Source organism: Heterocephalus glaber, unplaced genomic scaffold (genome assembly GCF_053883595.1).
Source record: "Heterocephalus glaber isolate CG9 unplaced genomic scaffold, H.glaber_assembly_v1.0 deba00000331, whole genome shotgun sequence".
NCBI classification, from domain to species: Eukaryota; Metazoa; Chordata; class Mammalia; order Rodentia; family Bathyergidae; genus Heterocephalus; species Heterocephalus glaber.
Window position 1 is genome coordinate 52,276,126 of NW_028258142.1, and position 19,433 is coordinate 52,295,558.

General features: G+C 39.7%; 1 protein-coding gene across 2 annotated transcripts in view; it reads left to right on the forward strand.

The window, feature by feature from the left end:
• Cdh2 (cadherin 2) overlaps window positions 1-19,433 on the forward strand; it is a 208,082-nt gene that overhangs the window by 181,304 nt on the left and 7,345 nt on the right. For both annotated transcript variants that reach the window (XM_004853132.3, XM_087189586.1), the window contains one exon: window positions 15,312-15,476. In XM_004853132.3, the coding sequence (XP_004853189.1) occupies window positions 15,312-15,476 (165 nt within the window). The remainder of the gene's footprint in view (window positions 1-15,311; window positions 15,477-19,433) is intronic.

Sequence of the window (19,433 nt, forward strand, 5' to 3'; positions counted from 1 at the left end):
TAAGAAAAAAAAAATTAAATACCATCAAAAACCTTCAACTTCTTCCTTTCCTGACCTCTGAATCTTCTAGGCCTCTACATTAACTCTCAAGCAAGAATGTGTTGCTTCTTAATCATTTCTCCGGTACCCTAGGATTTTTCTAGAACTTTCTGTGGCTAACTTCTTGATTTAATACTAGTTTTCCGTGGTGCCTTTCTAGCTTTTTGGTTCTTTGTTGGCATTTTAGTCTAAATCAATAGACTCCACATGTCTCTGATTCTAAGTTGTGATTTCCCCGTGCAGTTCTCATTGTGGGCAGTTGTTAGAAAAATGTAAAATGCATTTGTATTCATTTAATTTTTACCTCAGAATAAAATATGTGATATAGGAATATTTTGCTGAGGGTTCTGTTCCCTTACATCTAAAATAGATTGTAAAATATTCCCTTATCCAGGACAAATCACTCAGACTTTGACACTTTAGTGGCCGTGAGTGGACAAGCTGAGGGTGTCTGCATCCACCCTCAGCTCTTTCCCAGAGGCCTCCACTTAGTTGTCAAGAGGTTCACCACAGGGCCAGAGAGCTGACATGCTAAGGAAGAGGCCTGGATTTGAGCCACGTGCAAGTGTGGATGGGGTGTTAAACCAGAGCCAAGCTTCCCGTAGAAAGGTCCTGTTGCAGGACCGAGATGACAAAACCTCAGCCCTGGGATGTTTGTAAGGAAAGCACCATAACTGCTTTTATCCCCAGAAAAGAATTGAGAGGGAGGAAAACAGGAATATGCTGTTAAAAGCTACACTGACTCTAAGAAAGGGTTTATCCATTCTTGTAATTTCATTCATTTATGCTTTATTTTGTTCTCAGCTGCTTATGGTTTCACAAAACTGTGCTTAGTTAACTTATCTGACTTATACTTTGCATTAGAATGTATCAGCCTTCAGACTTTCTGTATCCCAGCCACAAGCAGGTTTCCTAGAAGTTTAACCATGAAACCACCACCCACTGTATCTGTGAAATTTGTCCATGGTGTACAGAAGTAGTTTATTTTTGACACTGGTAAATAGTGTACTGTTGTAAGAATTAACCATGTTCTATTTATCCATTTTAGTGTACTTGGATATTTGAGTTCATCCAGATAGGTTATTACGAATAAAGCTGTTATAGGCATTCATATGCATGTGTTTTGTGTGTTTCTCTTGGTGTGAGCATGTGCGCAGCTTGATACAATCCTACCAGTTTTCCCAAGTGACTGCAAGTGTAGATCTCCCCTCCCCTCGGTATGTGAAAGTTCTAATTACCCCTCATCTTCATCCTCATTTACACTGGGATTTTTTCAGTCTTTCAAATTTTAGCCATTCTGATGGTATGGGTCTCATTATAATTTAATTGGGGTATTCCTGCTGGCTCATTTACCATTTTCATGTCTTCTTTTATAAAATTTCTGTTCATCTGTCTGTCTACTTTTCTATGGGGTTGTCTGATTTTTTCTTAATGACTTGTAGGACATCAGTACGAGTTCTTTGTCACAGATGTATTGTAAATATCTTCTCTTATTTTGCAGCTTGCTTTTTAAAAACATTCATCTTTATGATGTCTTATAATGAGCAGAAGTTCCTAATTTTAGTACTGTCCAGTTCATCAAGCTTTAAGAAAAAACAAACTTTATCTGCCCCAACTTAGTTCCCCACCTCAAAAGTTTTATATTATCTTCTAGAAGCTTAATCATTTCGACTGTATAACTATGATCTCTCTGTAATTGATTTTCTGTTTGGTATAAGATATGGATCACCACTTTTTGTTTTCCCCCTTATATTAAAAAATATAATCATGGGGCCGGGGATTTAGCTGTGACACCACGCCTGCCTCAGAAGCACAAGGCCCTGTACCCCCCAAAATATATATCTATATAATCATGGTTCACTGTCATAAAGCAGGTAATTACATCTGTATGGACCTGTGGGTCAGCTTTCTGACTATATTCTGCACTACTTTTCTTTTGTCTATTCTTGGTCTGACATCATGTGGTTTTAGTTTCTGTTGCTTTTTAATGTCTTGATATCTGATAAAATAAATTCTCCACCTGTATTTTTAAAATTTACTTTTTTTGATGCATTCTTTTACCTGTTTTTCCCATTTTTTTAAAAAAGGTTTATATAATGCTCTTACTTTCTAGGTTTATTTAACCCAAGTACTTCATTTTCTCTGTACATGTTCTTCTTTAAAGCTTATAACGTGGTCAATTCCTGATAAATCAGGCTTTGCTGAAATAAACTGTATTTATTTTCCATAATTTACATATGGCTCCCTGTTAGAAATTCTATTTCTCTATAGTGTGCATTAAGCCTTTTAGGAAATAGAATATGATTCATAATGTTTTATTAGTTTTTTTAAAGATATCTCTACAATAGTGGGCTTTGGAAATTGGACTGGTGCCACCTATATGCTAGACAAGTTTTAGCTGATGTTTATTATACAGAGCTGGTGCTTCACAGAGCATATGTGTTGCCTGAAGGTATGGATGGGGATTGTATTATGGTGGGTGGACAAGGCTCCTGGTAATCAGGCATAGGGCTGGTCTGCTTAGGTATCAGTTAGACAATCTAATTTGTAGGATATGTTTTGCCACTGCTAAGTAGTATTCTCTTACAAAAATTAACCACATTTTATTTTTCCAGTTTTTGAGGACTGGTAGGTCTCAGAGATTCATTTAGACAGTCTGTGGATGCCAGTTGATGACCATTGTCACTGCAAGGGTCAGGTTTGTAGCAGCCACCACAAGATTAGCTTGAAGAGGGCTTTGCCAGTTTCCTCTTCCTCCTGACAGAGCACCCTTCTTACTGGCAGCTAACTGATTAGAAAGAAACCTGGGCTACACTGTCCTTCACAAAGATAGCCCTTATCTTCCCTGCCTTTGATGAGCATCTCTATCTGCTAAAATTCTATGCTAGGGTTACTAATTTCTTTAACAAAAGAGGAGGAGCTTTCAAAAGGAAAGAAAAGGAACACCTTTGTGTCTTTTTCCTTGCTGGGCGTATAATAGACTTTTGTCAAAGTGTATGGCTATTCTGCCCTCCTGTAGATGTTTCAGAGGCTGGGCTGAGCCCATGTGTGAGGCTGGCCTACCCTGTGTTTTGACAAGAACGTTATCTCTGCACTAGCAGTTGGCTGTTGGGCAGATGCTTTTAGTATAATATCCAGTCTCTTTCTAGAGGGTAAGATTCTGTCTTTATCTGCTTCACTGCTATCACCAGCAGGGCTTTTGCTGGTTATCAAGGCATATTTAATTACCTTCATTAGTAAATGTCCTTTAGTGCCCTTGTGCCCAATAGGGCCAGTTGCAGATGGCTTTCAGTGGTCTCTGCTTCCAGTCCCTTCTCTTATCAGCATTAGTAATAAAACTAGGGAGAAGGTACAATACAGCCGATCACTGATCACTCACTTTCCCTGGGACCATCGCTTTGTAGCCCCAGGATAAGAAACGGAAACAGCTTGCTGCTTTTTAAAGCTTAGTCTTTATTATGATTATTCTCATATTAAACAAGCATTTATCAAGTATGTATTAGGTTTACAGCACTCAGTGATGCTCACTTTAAACCAGCCTTACCAAAATCGCTTGTCATTAGGCAGCTTTATTCTTGATTATGTTAGCAAAAGCAGTTGTTTGGGATACACTATGTGTTTCACTTGGTACTGAGCACCTGTAGCTATGATTGCATTAACCTCTCATTCACATAGTACAGCAAAGTAGGCAGATACCTGTAGGAACTAACAGAGCAGGGATTAAATTTTCATCTGCCTGGATCCAAAGATGATATTTTTGTTACTGGGTAGCTTGCTTCAAAAAAGTGTCTCACCAACTAAACGTTACGGGGTTCTGGGTTGCTCACCTCTCTCTCTGGAGTTAGATTAAAGGTTCTTCTCATCTCAAAAACAGAATCGAATGAAATGAGCAAAAAAGCAGTTACAAAATTAATTCAAGAAAGCAAAAGTGAAGAGTGGGAGAGAAACTGGCTCTGTGGAGCAAGCGTGGGCCAAGTAAATAGAAGAAGAGGATAAGAAGAAAGATAAAAGTACATACTACGTCTGGCAAACACAGTGTGGGCTATCGTGGGAGTGATGCTAGCAAGCTCTTCATGGCATTAGTGTGTCCTTTTCTGCTGTCCAAATCTCGAGGAAACCCAAGAGAACTTCTACATACGTGTCCTGAGAGGCACTGCTGGGATCCCATGCCCCAGTCTGACATCAAGTCTGGGCCATCCTATTGAAAACCTATGAGTTCTCAAGAGAAGTGCATGTTTAGGGCTTTGGGAACTGTTCTGTGCATCTGTCTAGGATCTTGAAATTAACACGTCACACCTACTACCCCAGCCAGCTGAGCCATGCGCTACTCTCCTGTCTTACTCTTATCACCTCTTGTCCCATCTTTGACAAAGCTCTTGCTCACTGGAGCTGTTAAAGCCCTGCCTGTCACATGTCATTTGAGTTTATCAGAAGGCTGTCCTTTCTTGGGGTAGACTCAGGGATATACACTAGCTTCCTCTACTCTCAGAATCTGACTTGGAAAAGTCACATACTCAGGGCTGTGGGCAGTCATAGTTGTTCAGTGAGAGAATCCAGTACTGTGCATGGCGGGATCACAGATGGCCATCAGTGGATGGTGGAACCCTTGAGCCATGAGTGGTGGCTCCCAGGAGGTGGCTACTTAGAGATTCCACGCCTGGTTTCTTTTTCTTCATCACTTGGGTTTTTGGCCTGCTTACCCACTGTGTTCCAGGTCTGTCTTCTTGTGCCCACTGATGCTCCGTTTCCTCTCTGTCTCATCACACAAAGCTCAGCACCTCTTGGGCATAGTGAACGTGGTGAGCTTCACATTCCACGACTGAGGACATCCCCCAAACACCCAAATGTGAGTTCTTAAGCTTTAGAGACATGCTCAGGACTAGTTTCTTTGGTATCAGATGTGATTCTGAACTCTCAGAGAAAGTATCTCATGGTTTGGAGGACACATTTGTGAGATAGTTTCTATTGCACTTTACAGTAACAGTTCACACATGAGTCTGTTCACGCGCATCCTGTGGCTGGGTTTTCTTCAACCTAATGGAAAACATTCACACAAAGTTCTTCTTCACCCTTTACAAAAATAGAAAGATCTACAAGTGTGACCTGCATCTGTCATGACACAATTATTAGAAACTAAATAGGAGCTTTCTTCTTTAAGCAGGGAAGTGTGTTCCAATAATCTTTTTCTTTTTCTTTTTTTTTTTGTCGGGGGGCAAAGAGGGAGAACCTTTATTGGTTCATGTCCTCAGCCCTATGCTTATTTTTCAGTCCATGATTCTATACTGATTCTTAGGGTTTGGATTAATAAAAACATATTCCCGTAAGGTAGAGATACTGTAGTGTTCTGAAACTAGGGGGTAGTTTTCTGCACTACTGGCTTTTAAAAAAATAAATAGATTAGGCACAGAAATGTATTTGGCCAGATGCATTAGTTCAAATAGGTTAATGTGGCTTTAACAGACCCCAAAACTTAAGGTATTAAAGCCTAGGTGATATGTAGTCCTTGCTCAGTTACCAAAACTGTATAGTGAGACATGGACACTGGAGTGGTAGCTCCACTTCATACAGTCAGTTAGGGACCCAAGGAGTCCAGAGTGTTCCCCGTCTTCCATATGTGGCTTCTAGAGCCGCCCTAGCCTACATATTGCTACCATAGGACATGGAGGATGAGTTAGGGGAGGTTTTTTGGGGTCAGGCCTGAAAGTGGCACACATCACTTCCAGACTCAAGTCCCTTCACTGTGTACCTAGGAAAAAAATCAATGGGTTTGAGGATCAGATCCAGGTCTCTTTCACACCCAAGTTAGGTATTTGAGTTTAGAGATTCTTTAAGGAAGCTCTATGAAGACAGCTTTTACCTTGGTCACATAGGTTGCATCTTTCTGACCCATCAGGACATTCCAGAGGGAAGTGCGTCTTTGGACACAGCAAGATGTAGCAAGTGCAGCAGCTCATGAAAACAAGATGAGGCCATGAATCAGGATGCAGAGCTCACCAGCAACCGGGGAGGTCATCTTCCCTTCCCTTACAAAGAGTCTAACTGAGTTAGTCTGAGCACTTGTACACGTCAGGAATCCTGTAGAATTTTAGGATAAAGAAAACATGATAGGAGCTCCTTTTGATAGCCCAGGTTTCAAGAACTCAAAAGATCTAGGTGTAATTGCTGTGTCAGTTGACTTTTTAGAATGAAGTTGATTTCTTGTGTGAATTTTGGAATTTAGGCTCAATATTGAAGTAGAGGAGATCCCCAGATTGTCTGGGACAAAGCTCATTGAGCAGAACTGAGGAGCCTGAGAAGGAGTAAGACCCACAATCCCAGGACCTAGGATTTGGCTTTTAGAAATGGAGATGATAAGGGTTAATGACCCCTTCTCTTCAAGTTGCCCCTCCACTCTACATTTTAAGGTGCAATAGGATTCAGCTGTCTGGATGTCTGTCTTTGTGTCATGCTTGGCTTTCTTGGCTTAGTCTGTGTCTCTACCATTCCAATTTTAGCCATCAAGTTTCATCTCAAGACGTCTTGTCTTGAGGTCCTAGGCTCCATGTCTTCCTTTATTTTAAATTTCTATATCCAGCCCAGGTCCTGACCTTAGACTCTATGAGAACAGGGATGTGTTGTGTTATAGTTATTTTGTATTCCAGTATGTAAGACAGTTGACACCTAGCAGCTCTCACAGAATCTTAGTTGAACTGCATAGGATCTTCTTCCTGACTAACTTAGTTTGTAACTCTGCCAACAGGGTCGGTTGAGCACCTCTGATAACTTCACTTTCATCCTTTGAGATTGCTGATGTCTGCAGGCAATGATGACAATGCTTGTAAACACCGGCCTTCACGGCAGAGCTCCTGTGTATCAGGCACTGCTGTGCTCTTGATTTGCATGCCTCTCACTGACTTCCCAATGACCCTACAAAACATACACTGCTACTAGTCATTTCAAACTCAGGTCTGTGAGACTCAGGAGTTCAAGAGTAGGCTGACCCCCAGGGCAGTGCATAAGAGATTGAAGTAGATATTGTATTTAGCCTTGCTACTCTAAAACAGGTACTAGATAAGACCAGCAAGGCTGAGTGAGGGCTTAGTCACAGTTTATTATATTGTCTGGCCTTAGAACAAGCACAGGTCAAGACCCAGCTAATTGGGTAACATGTCTACCAAAATTGCATGCAGTGACCAACTTAAAATTGGGAGAGGCAATCTGAGCAGCCAAATTACTTTTTGAAAACCCTGAATATACAATTTGGACAACGGGAACTAAAATCTGAAATCCAGGCAGAACGCCTAGAACAAGGAATGGCACACGGTCACATGAAAGCCTCTCTAGGGCAAACTGGGCACTTCTGTAAGTCAAGAGATCTCTGCTTGAGCCAGCAAGTCTGTATGGGCATCTTGCCAGTGTCAGCAACCATCCCGGATATGTACAACCAAGTTGGACCATCTGACGGAAGCAGAGAATGAACTAACCAACTAGTGAACTAACTAATGAATTAACCACAGTATATTTGATTCCTTAAAATAATTACTTTACAAAATCATTCTGCTCTATAAGCAACCTAGCAGATGGCTGCATCTGGACATACTGTGGAGACAACTTTCAACATTTTTATTGTTGGCTAACGTGTACTGTGTTAATCATGTTTCCAAGTTATTTGTGTATTTATACCCACCTGCAAAGACTAGTATATATTAGTTATTGAGAGAGGGACATTGAATTCATAGGAGAACCTTTTACCAGTGATTGGATTCACACATCTTCTTCATTCCCTTTTTGCATGCTGTTCTCACCATATTTATGGCCAGGGTTCACCTCTTGGTGAACCATAAACAGCATATACTCTGAATTGGTCACTACTCACTCCTAACGCTTATTAAAATTTTTCAATGAACACAAATTTGCACATGATTCTTTCTTTGCTGTTCTTGTCTTTTGTGTGAATGATCACAATATTTTATGTAATTTATTTTAATACTTTTGCTGGCTAGTCAGAACTTTACTATATTTAGGTTTAGGAGAATGGAAATTTATCTATATACCACGAATAACAAATGATCAGGGTTTTAATGCCAAGTATGCATTATCACTGTGAGAAAGAAAAAACAATTACTAAGGAGATAAAATACAATAGGTCAAAGTACAACCAACATCCAAAACCACCAACAGCCTGCTTTTATAAATAAAGATTTCACGGTGCGTAGGCACAAGCCACGTACTGCCTACCATGCACAGCACCGGCAGAGTTGAAATGTTGCAGTAGAGACAGTGTGACCTCAAAAACCTAAAATATCTGCTCTGTCCCGCACAGAAAATGCCCAAATTGCCTATAGACTTACGAATATAGTCCTCATTAGCTTTTTGTGCAAAGGCTGAATACCAATGTTAAGATTAGCACAGAAAATTTATGTCATCTGCTCAAGATCACACATCTAAATTATGATGGACCAAAGATTTGAATCAAGATAGTCTGACTTCAGAATCCATTTTTACAAGTCAATAAATACTATGCTCCCTTCTCTGAATTTTCTTCTTGCATAAATTTATCTGAAAACAATGAATATTCTTCTTTAGAAATTTCCAGAATGATTTGTCATAAACAAGAGAAGGATTTTTTTTGGGGGGGGGGGATACCGGGGATCAAACTTGGGACCTTGCACCTGCAAGGCAGGAGGCAGAACCACTGAGCTAAATTCCCGGCCCCTAAAGAGAAGGATTTTGATTCTCTCAGCATATTCCCAACCATACTGCTGATTCTTTATTGCCTGTTTTTATGTTTTCCCCAACATTAAATAATAGGTCACGGTAAAATGGAATGACTTTCATCTTTACCCAACTGGTGACATTTTTGTTGTTTTGTAAGAAGTTGGCTCTTGGGATGAAAATGTGGCACTGCAGATGCATTTAGTGGTTATCCTTTTATCTCCCAAGACAGACACTTCTTGGTAGAGTTAAGAAATGTCTTTGTCTTTAGAGGCCTATAACTGAATTGCATGGCAAGAATGGGAAATCACAAACCTTAGGAGAGAACAGTGTTTCAGATTTTAGGAGACACGTGGTCTGTCTGAGGACCTGTTGCTCTGCTGGATCTCTGATGGCTCTTCGTATCCACATCCACATTGCTCTAGCAACGCTTCCCGCTCAGTTACTTACATCTTCATTCTCTACTTCACTTAGCTAGGGTAGGATATTAAGTTTTAATTATTTTTAAATGTGTTCTTTTGAATCACATTAGACCAAAAGCTCTGTGAGTTCAGTTACCAAACCTGTGACCTGAGAGGTTTTTAGATAGTATGTGTTTAGTCAAGTTGAATTGTGTATTGGCTGCATTTCCCCAAAAGAATATGCAAAATTACACAATGGGAATTACATGGTGATAAGATTTCAACAGTAGCCATTTCTGGTCTGGTCAGTTGTCATCCCTACTGCTTATTAAATATTTTTAATGAACAGATGGTTTTCATATGATTCTTTTGCACATGAACCATAATTTTTACACCAAAGAAAGAAGCTTAGACTTGTTTATAGCTCTGGAAACAGGTAGCATTTGAAAAGAAGCTGTGCGAGGACAGCATTTGCAGTGAGCCAGGGAAATAGGAACAATAATGAATGTGTTTCCTCTTCACGAGGCCTAGGCTGCCTTCCTTGGGAGAGGTAAAAAGCTTGACTACCCAGTGAGATTAAAATATATATGAATATCGACAACGGAGCCCCTTCAGGGGTATATTTTACATCTCCAAGATACTTTATCTCTATTAGTTTATAATTCAATCCAGAAAAGCTTTTAGCAAATCTTTGATTTGGGAGGAACTTTAATAGTCCATAGACTCTACTTAGCTTTTTACACCTCTTCCCTAGTGTCAGAGGTCACCATCGTAACTAAATTTGGTTGGGAGAAAAACTCAGGTCTTATTGTAATCTACATAAAGCTTGTAAGGCTATTTGACTTACTTGTCAGCAGTTGTATGGTAATGTGTTGACACTTTATCACTATTCTATTCAATTATTTCAATGCCAGGAGCTAGAGAAGAGAAGATAATAGTGTTTTTCTCTTCCATCTTCCATTCCTTTGGTGTCTGTCTGAGGAGTTTCTTGCCCTTGCCGCAGCTGGCTTTTGCCCAGATGCTTTTCTTTTTCTTGAGAATTTTGGCCATTTACTTTTTTGTTTGTTTGTTTTGTTTTGTTTTGTTTTTTGTTTTTGGTACCGGGGATCAAACTCGGGTCCTTGCGCTTGCACAGCAGGCGGCGAAACCAGTGAGCTAAATCCCCGGCCCTTGGCCATTTACTTTAATGTTAGTATTTTTATTTTTCATAGCCATGTAGTCTTAAAACATTAAATGTACTTATTTTATTGGTATGAGAATTTTAAGTGACTTTCCCTTTGCTCCTATAAAAAGTCCTGGCCTGTGAGAGAGCTAAACATGCATGTCGGCACTGGTTCTGATCAGTGGAGTGGATAAATGACCGCTACCTTGAAGTGCCCGTTGTGCCCGTCCCCTCCCTCCATGTGCCGGAGGACCCTCGTTGCACCTAAGAGAAGATGCCTTGCTGTCTAAACAACTGAGTCTTGTTTGGACCAACTGTACACAGACCTAAGACAAGCCTTTCCTGCAAGATAGACTCTAGTATTAGAGACTCTGGTATAGATTCTAGTAAGTAGCATCACCACCTTGAATTTTCCTTGCCAGCACTGAAAACCCCTGATGTTTGCTCATCAGTAAACTCTTCGGTGCATTTATTTATTCTGTGAACTATTTGGTGCATTTTTTCCCTTGCTCTGGTGGTCTCTTGTTTTATCATTTGGCACTGCTTCACTCAGTCTTTAACCTGGATCAAATCATTAACCTCTCTGAGCTGTGATGTCAATAGACTGGGAAGAGAAGTGACTTCACTTGGGAGGGTTTTTCTGTAGATTATACCAGACACTGCACGAGAACACACCTACTGTGATTCTTCACAGATGATGGGATAAAGGTTGATTTTCTTCTTTCACCCTCTCACAGTTGAAAATGGCATTTGGCACCCAGTAGGAACTCCTTGAATCTTTGTAGAACATTAAATGAATGTTTTCATCACTTCCTGAAATAGGTTGTGATTCTGTAGAGCCTACCTGCAATGTTGTTTCCTGAAATATTTGCCTGGGATTCCAGAATTCCAACTTATTCTGATGCTATATTTTTTATTTTATTTTATTTTTATTTTGTATTACAACCTAATACCCTAACCTAGGTTTTTGCTATTATTTTTCTAAGCCAATTATAAATGATTATAAGAAGTGAAATGTAATAACAAAAGCCCAAACCAGAGCTTTACCTGCTTATTATCTTCTTATTAACTCCTGGTATTAAATTAAAACAGAGAAAAGTTTAAATTACTTAGAAGGTTACCATTGTAAAACCCCACATCAATGGCAACTTTTAATGATAGGCTCCAATTAACACATACTCTAAACTTTGTTAAAAGAAGATTTGCCTTGACTTTGATTTGCAAATTAAATTTCTTTGGGAAATTAGCACTGTAAATGTGGACAATCATGAAAGAATTTTCAGATTCATTCTTTTGCCATAGTTTTAGGAATCAAATGCAAGTTTCTTTTTGGATTGTCTATACTCTTCAGAATAGGGCCATGAACTCAAAGACCTTGAGAACATTCTCAGTCTCTGTAATACTCATGATAATTCTCAGCTTACATGTAGTAATTTGTGTTTTTAAGTAAAGCACTGTGGAATTGTAAAGATGTATAATTTAGGAAATTCCCAGAGGGTGAGCCTTTATCAAAAGGTCTAGAATTGGACCCTCACATCAGGACTTTTCCCATTTCCCACAGATGGGCATCGGTAGAAAACCCCACCCCTGTGACCACAGGGGCCCTCTCCGTGCTGCCCACCACTGTCAGAGTTGTATCTCATACTTGCAGTAAACAGGGGGATACCATCACAGAGAAACACTAAGTGGTTACTGTTGCTAACTTCCTGTAAATCAGCGACTTTCTGAATCTTTTGATGCCATTATAACTGAGGAACTTAACAGCTTTCTCTCATATGGGGGACTAACTTAACAATGATTCTCAGGGATGGGGCCAGGGTTTTGTGAGTCCCTCCCCATCCTGAATTATTGCTGTGCTGTGGCATCTTACACATCGATGATGACTTTCTCAAAGTTCATCCAGTTTTTTTGTTTGTTTTTTTGTTGGTACCGGGGATCGAACTTTGGACCTTGCGCTTGCAAGGCAGGCGGTGGAACCACTGAGCTAAACCCCTGGCCCTTGCTGTGGCATCTTAAGACACATTTCTTGCATCTGATATGCGGTGTGCATGTCATCACTGGAATTTTATTTGACACTTATTTTGAATGATGCTTTCTATGGGCCTGACACAATGATGGTCTAAAGGACTGAGTAAGATTGAATTTCAAGACTGTTCCTACTTTTTGCTTCTTACAGTAGTAGAAAGAACCTATCAAAAGAAAAATAAAAACCTGAAAATTAATATGCTCTTCTGTAAGTATGTTTTATACATATTAGTAAGTGAAACAGGCCAGGAGGTGTCACCTTGTCCAAAGGGAATAGCTGCTGTCAACTCCAACTAATTATTTTGTCAGAAGGAAGCTCTTTTGCCAAATCTTCCTGTGTTCAGATGAGACGGTCTATGTCTAAATGTTGGTGACTTGAGTATTTTTGAAACATTGCTGGCCAATCAAAATGCATTTGTATTTACCTTTGGCTACAGTAGGAGTTGTATAAGAAGTTTGGGGAGAGGGGTTCTTTGCAGATGCACATCGGAATGAGCAAAGCCCATGTGCTGTGCTCTTTCCATCTCTGGTTATATAAAAGAAAAAAATGCCTCTATATTATAATTGAACTGTCACGTAATGTATCACCAGAAAAGTCTTTAAGTGTAAGATTCACCTACCCATTTTTGTGTAATTCAGACATCTAATAAAGCATTTTTCACCCACAGGGTAGAAATATTTATTAACTGTCATCAATAAACTTACCACCTATTTTTCCTCTTTCTAGGTACAGCTTTGGTAATTGTTAGAATACACATTTATCCACAGTTTACCCCACCATCCTATGCTTGGTATTAGGAATTCCATGTGGCTTAGAAAACCATGCTTGAAAACCATGGTGTGAAAGCATTCAAAATTCTGTAAATAAATCCTTTGTTGTCTTGCATAGCCTGTTCTCGTTTCAAGCTTTTCACATGTTAGATCATTGTGGTCTTATACTTTAAAATACAACTAGTAATTATAAATTCTATAAAGTTGAAAATGGAGCACATTTGTGCAGGGTCAGGATGTGTTCAGTCAAGTTTTGTGTGGATGGTTTGGAACACTCAATCCTGCCTTCTGCTCATGCAGTTGGTTCTTCATTAACATTGTTCTCTCCCCAGGCTTTGTGTTTCCAGGTTCAAACCTAATTCCTGTTTTCCCCCTGAATATTTATACCGTGAGGTGTACCCCATTTCCACCCACCCTGGCTGGTCTTTCTCACCTTGTTGACTCACCTTCCACCTTCCATTGTACACTCCTGAGAGGAGGAGCATTTCCATCCCAGGCCTTCAGCTTTTAGGCTAGGTGAAGCTCTCGGCAAGGAAATACGGGGGTGGGGGGAGGTTCATGTCTGTGAACATGGAATTAAATTTTTAGTCAGACAGTTTAGACACACACACCTGCTATTGATTTCCATCCTAATCGTGCCAGCTGTGTGACTTTGGGCAAGTTACTCCGTCTCCCTGAATCCGTTTCTTTACCCAAAAATGATGATAATAAAACATTCTTTGCAGGTTTGCTAGAGAGTACTGACAGTAAGAAAATCCTTATCAAGACCCTGGTAGAGTGCCTGGCACATAATGGGCATGAAGTTTAGTAGCCTTTCTCTTCTTCATCATCTTAGTCATTCCCCACAACATTCTTTGCATCCATACTCCTCTGTGTACCTGTGTACTTCATTACTCTCTAAATCCAGACTTGTAGCTCAGACTTGACTTCCAGTCATAGATGGCATGTGAAAAGAGCCAGACAGTGACATCCAATACATTTGGAAATGGAGTCTGTTTCTGCACCTTAATAGATCTGGGGCCATAAGCAAGTTTCTTGGGTTACCCTTGTGTCTATAAAATGGGAGTGATGAAAAAATGCACTAAAGAGATTAAATGAGCAGGCATATGTAGAACACCCAAAACACTGCAAAACATGGTACATGTTCAAGTGTTGAATAAGTCAAAACCACTATGGAGATGCTATAAGAGGTTTTAGGCAGAGATGTAGCCTGAACCAAGAAGAGCACTAGAAAATCAGTACTTTTGGTAAGTGTCAAAGTTGAACTGGAGCATTTTTGCTAAGCTGGGGACATGTCAGTTTGTAGCACTGGAATTTAACTTAGAGATTTGAAAAGTATGAAGTACTTGCCCAAACCTAGAATTTTGATTCATTTCCACCTTACAGTCAGTTTCTGTATGCATTACTGTCCAGCTGGCTGATGCCATAGCTAAAAATAGTTCCAAGTGCCCAGCCTGTGCTCAGGGCATCCTTCTTCAAAGTTCTGCTCTGCTTCTCTGCCAGTGGACAGGCTGTTTCTCTTAAGACATCCCACAGGGGTGCAATAGAGCGGGATCCGCAGTGTCCCTGGCCCAGCAACCCTAGGCCAGAGGTTGACAAACTTTCTCTGTGAAGAGTCAGAAAGGAAGAGGTTTGGTTTTGTGGGTCACATACAGTCCCTGTAGCATCTTCTTCTTTGTTGATATTTTGAGTAACTATTTGAAAATGTGAAAGCCATTCTGAAAGGAAAATGGGCCACAGATCAGACTAGACCCATATCCCATAATTCCAGGACTCCTGCTTTAGACCTCAGAAGGGAGGAGGGATGCGAGATGACTTTGAAATCTCAGTGCACCAATGCCTTTCTTAGGGACAGGGAAAAGCACTCATCACTTTTTTATGTTGAAGACACTAAGATAGTTCCTCTGCTTCTGTGGTACAACTGTATGTTCTTGTTGGATTTTTAGACCTCGCTCGTCACACTGCTATTTCCCATTGGGAGCTGATGAGGAACAGTTTAAAGCAGATGGAGCACAGACTGTAGAAATGAAAAAACACAGAAGAAAGAGCTGTGTGAAAGAAATATTTAATCATAACATGAAAAACTCCTAGTGGCAACTTTTCCATTATGTTAAATTTCACTCATTTCTGTGCATTCTAAGTATGTGTTTAAAAACAAAGGTTGTAATTTCCTATCTTCGTGCCCGTCAACCATGGATTTTTGATTTTGTCTTTTATAGGACTATGACTTGAGCCAGCTCCAGCAGCCTGATACCGTGGAGCCCGATGCGATCAAGCCTGTAGGAATCCGGCGGCTGGATGAGAGACCCATTCACGCTGAGCCGCAGTATCCAGTCCGATCTGCAGCCCCACATCCTGGGGACATTGGGGACTTCATTAATGAGGTGCACAGAGAGGCTGTCTTTTCTTTATAAAGCATTTTATTTTATGTTGAAAGTTAGATCTATGTGGGCCACAAGGTGCTTGGAATGCAGCTACGCAGTTCATGAAAACGAACTTCTTTTCCTTAAGTTCATCTTTATGTTGAAGGCAAATACACCTTTGGTAACAATGTATTTAATTGCTCTGATCAACTCAAAAGAGATCAGTCAGTTAATTTCTGCTTTTGTAAAGAGGCATTCACCATATATTATCAGTATTAGTCACACTTTCTACAAGAAGGATTTTTCTCCTAGACTGCAAGGAACAAGTAAACTAACGATGTTATAATACAGTTTAATTTCATTTATTAGCACTGATAAATGTAACAATAATAGTTCCCTTTATTTTTTTCTCACACTGTACCTTTTAAATTCCACATATGGGGAGAATTCAGTGCCTACCCAAGGACTCCATCAAAGGAGATTAGTGGAAAGAGCAGCTAAATTAAATATTATGTAAGTCATTTAAATACTTGCCTAGTTGAGGAGTTGTAAGAGCCTCTGTGAGAGGGAACTGATTCTCTATTGAATATAACAGATATGATTTTCACTGTCAAAAACTATCATGGCATCCTTTTATTTCATTACTGACCAAGAGCTCTGCTACATATAATGATTTATACTTCTTTTTATTATGGCCATGGTTTCACTGTAATTCTCTTTCTGAATTTTTGTTAGTATAAGACAGTGCTACATACTGACTGTGAACATTTGGTAGGAGTTGTGTTCTCTGACCATATCCTCAGTATCTCCAAGATCAGAATTGGTGTCAGTGCATTACCCAAATGGGATGCACCTGTTACATATGGCCTGTGGTCAGGTACTGATAAACCTCTTATTTTCTGGGCTTCCTCGAAAAAGTTGTGAAATATGCAAATGTCATCAGGCTTCCTTAGGTTATGAGATACACTCATAGCTTGTAGAAAATGTTTTGAAACAAATTGGCATATTTATCTACCTCTATAACTGTCCATTACTGTCTATTAATAAATGATAGGTTACTTTGTAAGCATATGCATTCACTTCTGTCAAGTAGGTAATAGGTTAATTTGTAGTAGACATCAATGAAAAGCAGATAGCACATAAAAAAACAACAGGATGCCAATGACTCTGTTTTTCCTACAAAAATATGCCCTGACTTTTGTCTCTTAATTAAGGCATTTATGTATAGCGCTAGATTTTTCAGTGTCTGTAAGAGTACTTGATTTTACTTCTTTGATTTAGTGTTCGCTATTATGAGAAATTGTTGTTGGCTTATTCCTGTAGCTACTTGATTTCAAGATATAGTGGATCTAATGACCATAAGAACTGGATATTATGAAAGCATGAATTCTGGATTGAGTATAATTCAGCAAATACTTACTGGATGCCTCTGCCTGGCCATGAAGTGTCAGTAGTCCACAGTCTTGCATCTCATCTCTGATACCCTTCTTGGTGATAAAAATCGAACACTCAGCAGTCTATAATCTTATTCCTGTTTGTCTTCTCCTTCCCTACATTCCCTTCTGCCGTCACCCTAATGAGCTGTTTACAGTTTCCCGCAAATCATCACACTTTTTAAAACAGGCAATAACTTTCGCAAACCCTGTACTTTGTTGGTGATCTGCAGGATTCACTCACCCTTAGCTGGAGGACTCAGCACAACCAGCCCCTTCTGCCAGAAGCACTCTTTGATACCTCTGAGGATGCTTCCTCTGGCGTAACCCTCGCCAACTGGGGTGCAGCTGTCAGTGTTTCTCCTACTGGAACATGAGTGTTTTCTCCAGGCCAAGGACTATTTCTTCTTCATGTTTTTATATCCTAAGCACCCAGTATATTGCCAGGCTCTTAGATTTTGTTGTTTTCAGAGATTTAAGTACTGTAGCAGGTGTGTAGGCCATGGAACTGTGGGCACCACCAAATTTGCATTTGATTTAGATTCAGCAGAGACCAAGTCTGGAGCCTTTCACTCTAGGAGTACTGATTACATTAAGCAAACAAGGATATTGGTTTTTCTAAGTTTGTGATTCTAATGTGTGCTTTCTGGGTGTGTATCTGTGTGTGTGTGCATTGATTTATTTTGCAGTGACTGCTTTTTCTTCAGTAGATAAAAAAGGAGCAAAAGAGCATCTAGTTAATAAGGTTCAGTTACCCAGCCCTTCGAATGCCACAGGAGCAAGATTCAGAGTAGGATTTACCATTTGAAATTTCCTTTCTCTGAAACAGTGGCTAGGTTAGATGCAGTTACAAATGATCATAACAAACATATGTGATTAGTTATATGACATACTTTCTTCTAAACAATTGACTGCAAATTAACTTCTAGAATAAATTCAGTTTATAATTAGAGGGTTGTGTGCATGTTTTAAAAATGGCTTATCTTGAGCTTGGCTTTGGATCCTCCATTCACCAAATCACTATTGAATGTCCTCTGTGTATAACATAATTGAACCAGTAATATGTGGATAAAAAGTAAGTTAGATTTAGCTTCTCCTTTTGGGTGTTCCATACTTTGATACCAGCACAAGTTTTGTGTAGAAGATCCCAGACATATCATGATTCTACTTACAGCTTTTAAACTTTACAATGATGCAAAAATGATAGTATTCAGTAGAAAGCATCCTTTAAAGTTTGAACTTGGGTCCTTTCCCAAGGTAGCCACATACAGTACAATACTTTTTTGCATGCCAGTAGCAAGAGCCATAGCTCACAGTTAGCCACATGATCAAGGGGGAAAACAGCCAAGACTGTACACTGCACTGTGTTGCTAGGCTACAGTATTCAGCCACTTAAGTGTATTCAATGAATTTGTGACTTATGATACTTTCAGCTTACAATGGGTTTATCAAGATGTCACCCATCCTAAGTTAAGGAGCAGCTGTGCAGTATTAGCCAAGCACAGGAGGCCTGCAATGTCCAGTTCTTACTTGGCTTTGCAGCTTCATTTCAGGTTCTTCCCCAGCCTTCATCTTGCAGGGCTGCAACAATCTGCTTGTTGTTCCCATTCTCAGCTTCTAACTCTGAGCTGTTCTTCCTGCCTCAAACTGACTGTCTCCCTTTGCTAAAAGTTAGTTTCCTTGTGAAGCTTGTCCTGGGCCAGGAAGGATTGGCCACCAGAGTGTGGGTTAGGTGCTGACAGTGACATTCCTCTCCCACCTGCAGCTCCTCTGTGCATTCAGGGAGATGAAAACTGTCATAACTCTCAAAAGCACCGTGTCATTCTTCCACAGAGGGATCCCATTATGACTTGTTCAGTTTCTGTCATTAACTTGACAGAAAAAGATAAATGCACGTAAAGTTTTTACACAGTTAAAGGCACCTAGGAAGAATCCAAGCGTATTTTGTAAAAGCATTGAAAATGCACACAGATTTATTTATCCCCAGGTCTTATTTGATTTAGCAGAGTACCAAATGTTCCAAAGGAAAGATAATATAGTGGTGATTATAATTGCAGTGCTTTTATGAATGTACAGAGTAGGAAAGCACATGAGAACACTTTCTGGCTTGTTTATTTAAATAATGTGTGAATGTTGCTTTGAATCTCAAAAATGATAACTTATTTCCAGTCAGGTAGGTAGAGTAAAACAAGTCACATATTCTTGAATTTCAGTTGAAGAATTTCATTCTATTTGGAGTTTTCAAACATGACCTTCAGAAGGTGAGAAGTTGAACCAAATTGGTTTAATCTCAGCTGAGAGTAAATATCAGCATACCTCCAACAACTTTACTAATCCTGTGTATTTCCTTATCTCTGAAGAATAAAAATCAAGTACATCCTTCATTTAAAAGGCTGACTTTTAGGGTCGGGGATTTAGCTCAGCGGTGTGCTGCCTGCCTCGAAAGGGCCTGAGTTCAATCCCCAGTACCAAAAAAAAAAAGGACTGACTTTTGATCTACACCACTTAAAAGCTGTATAAGGTTCTTCTAAAATAATTTGCCTCA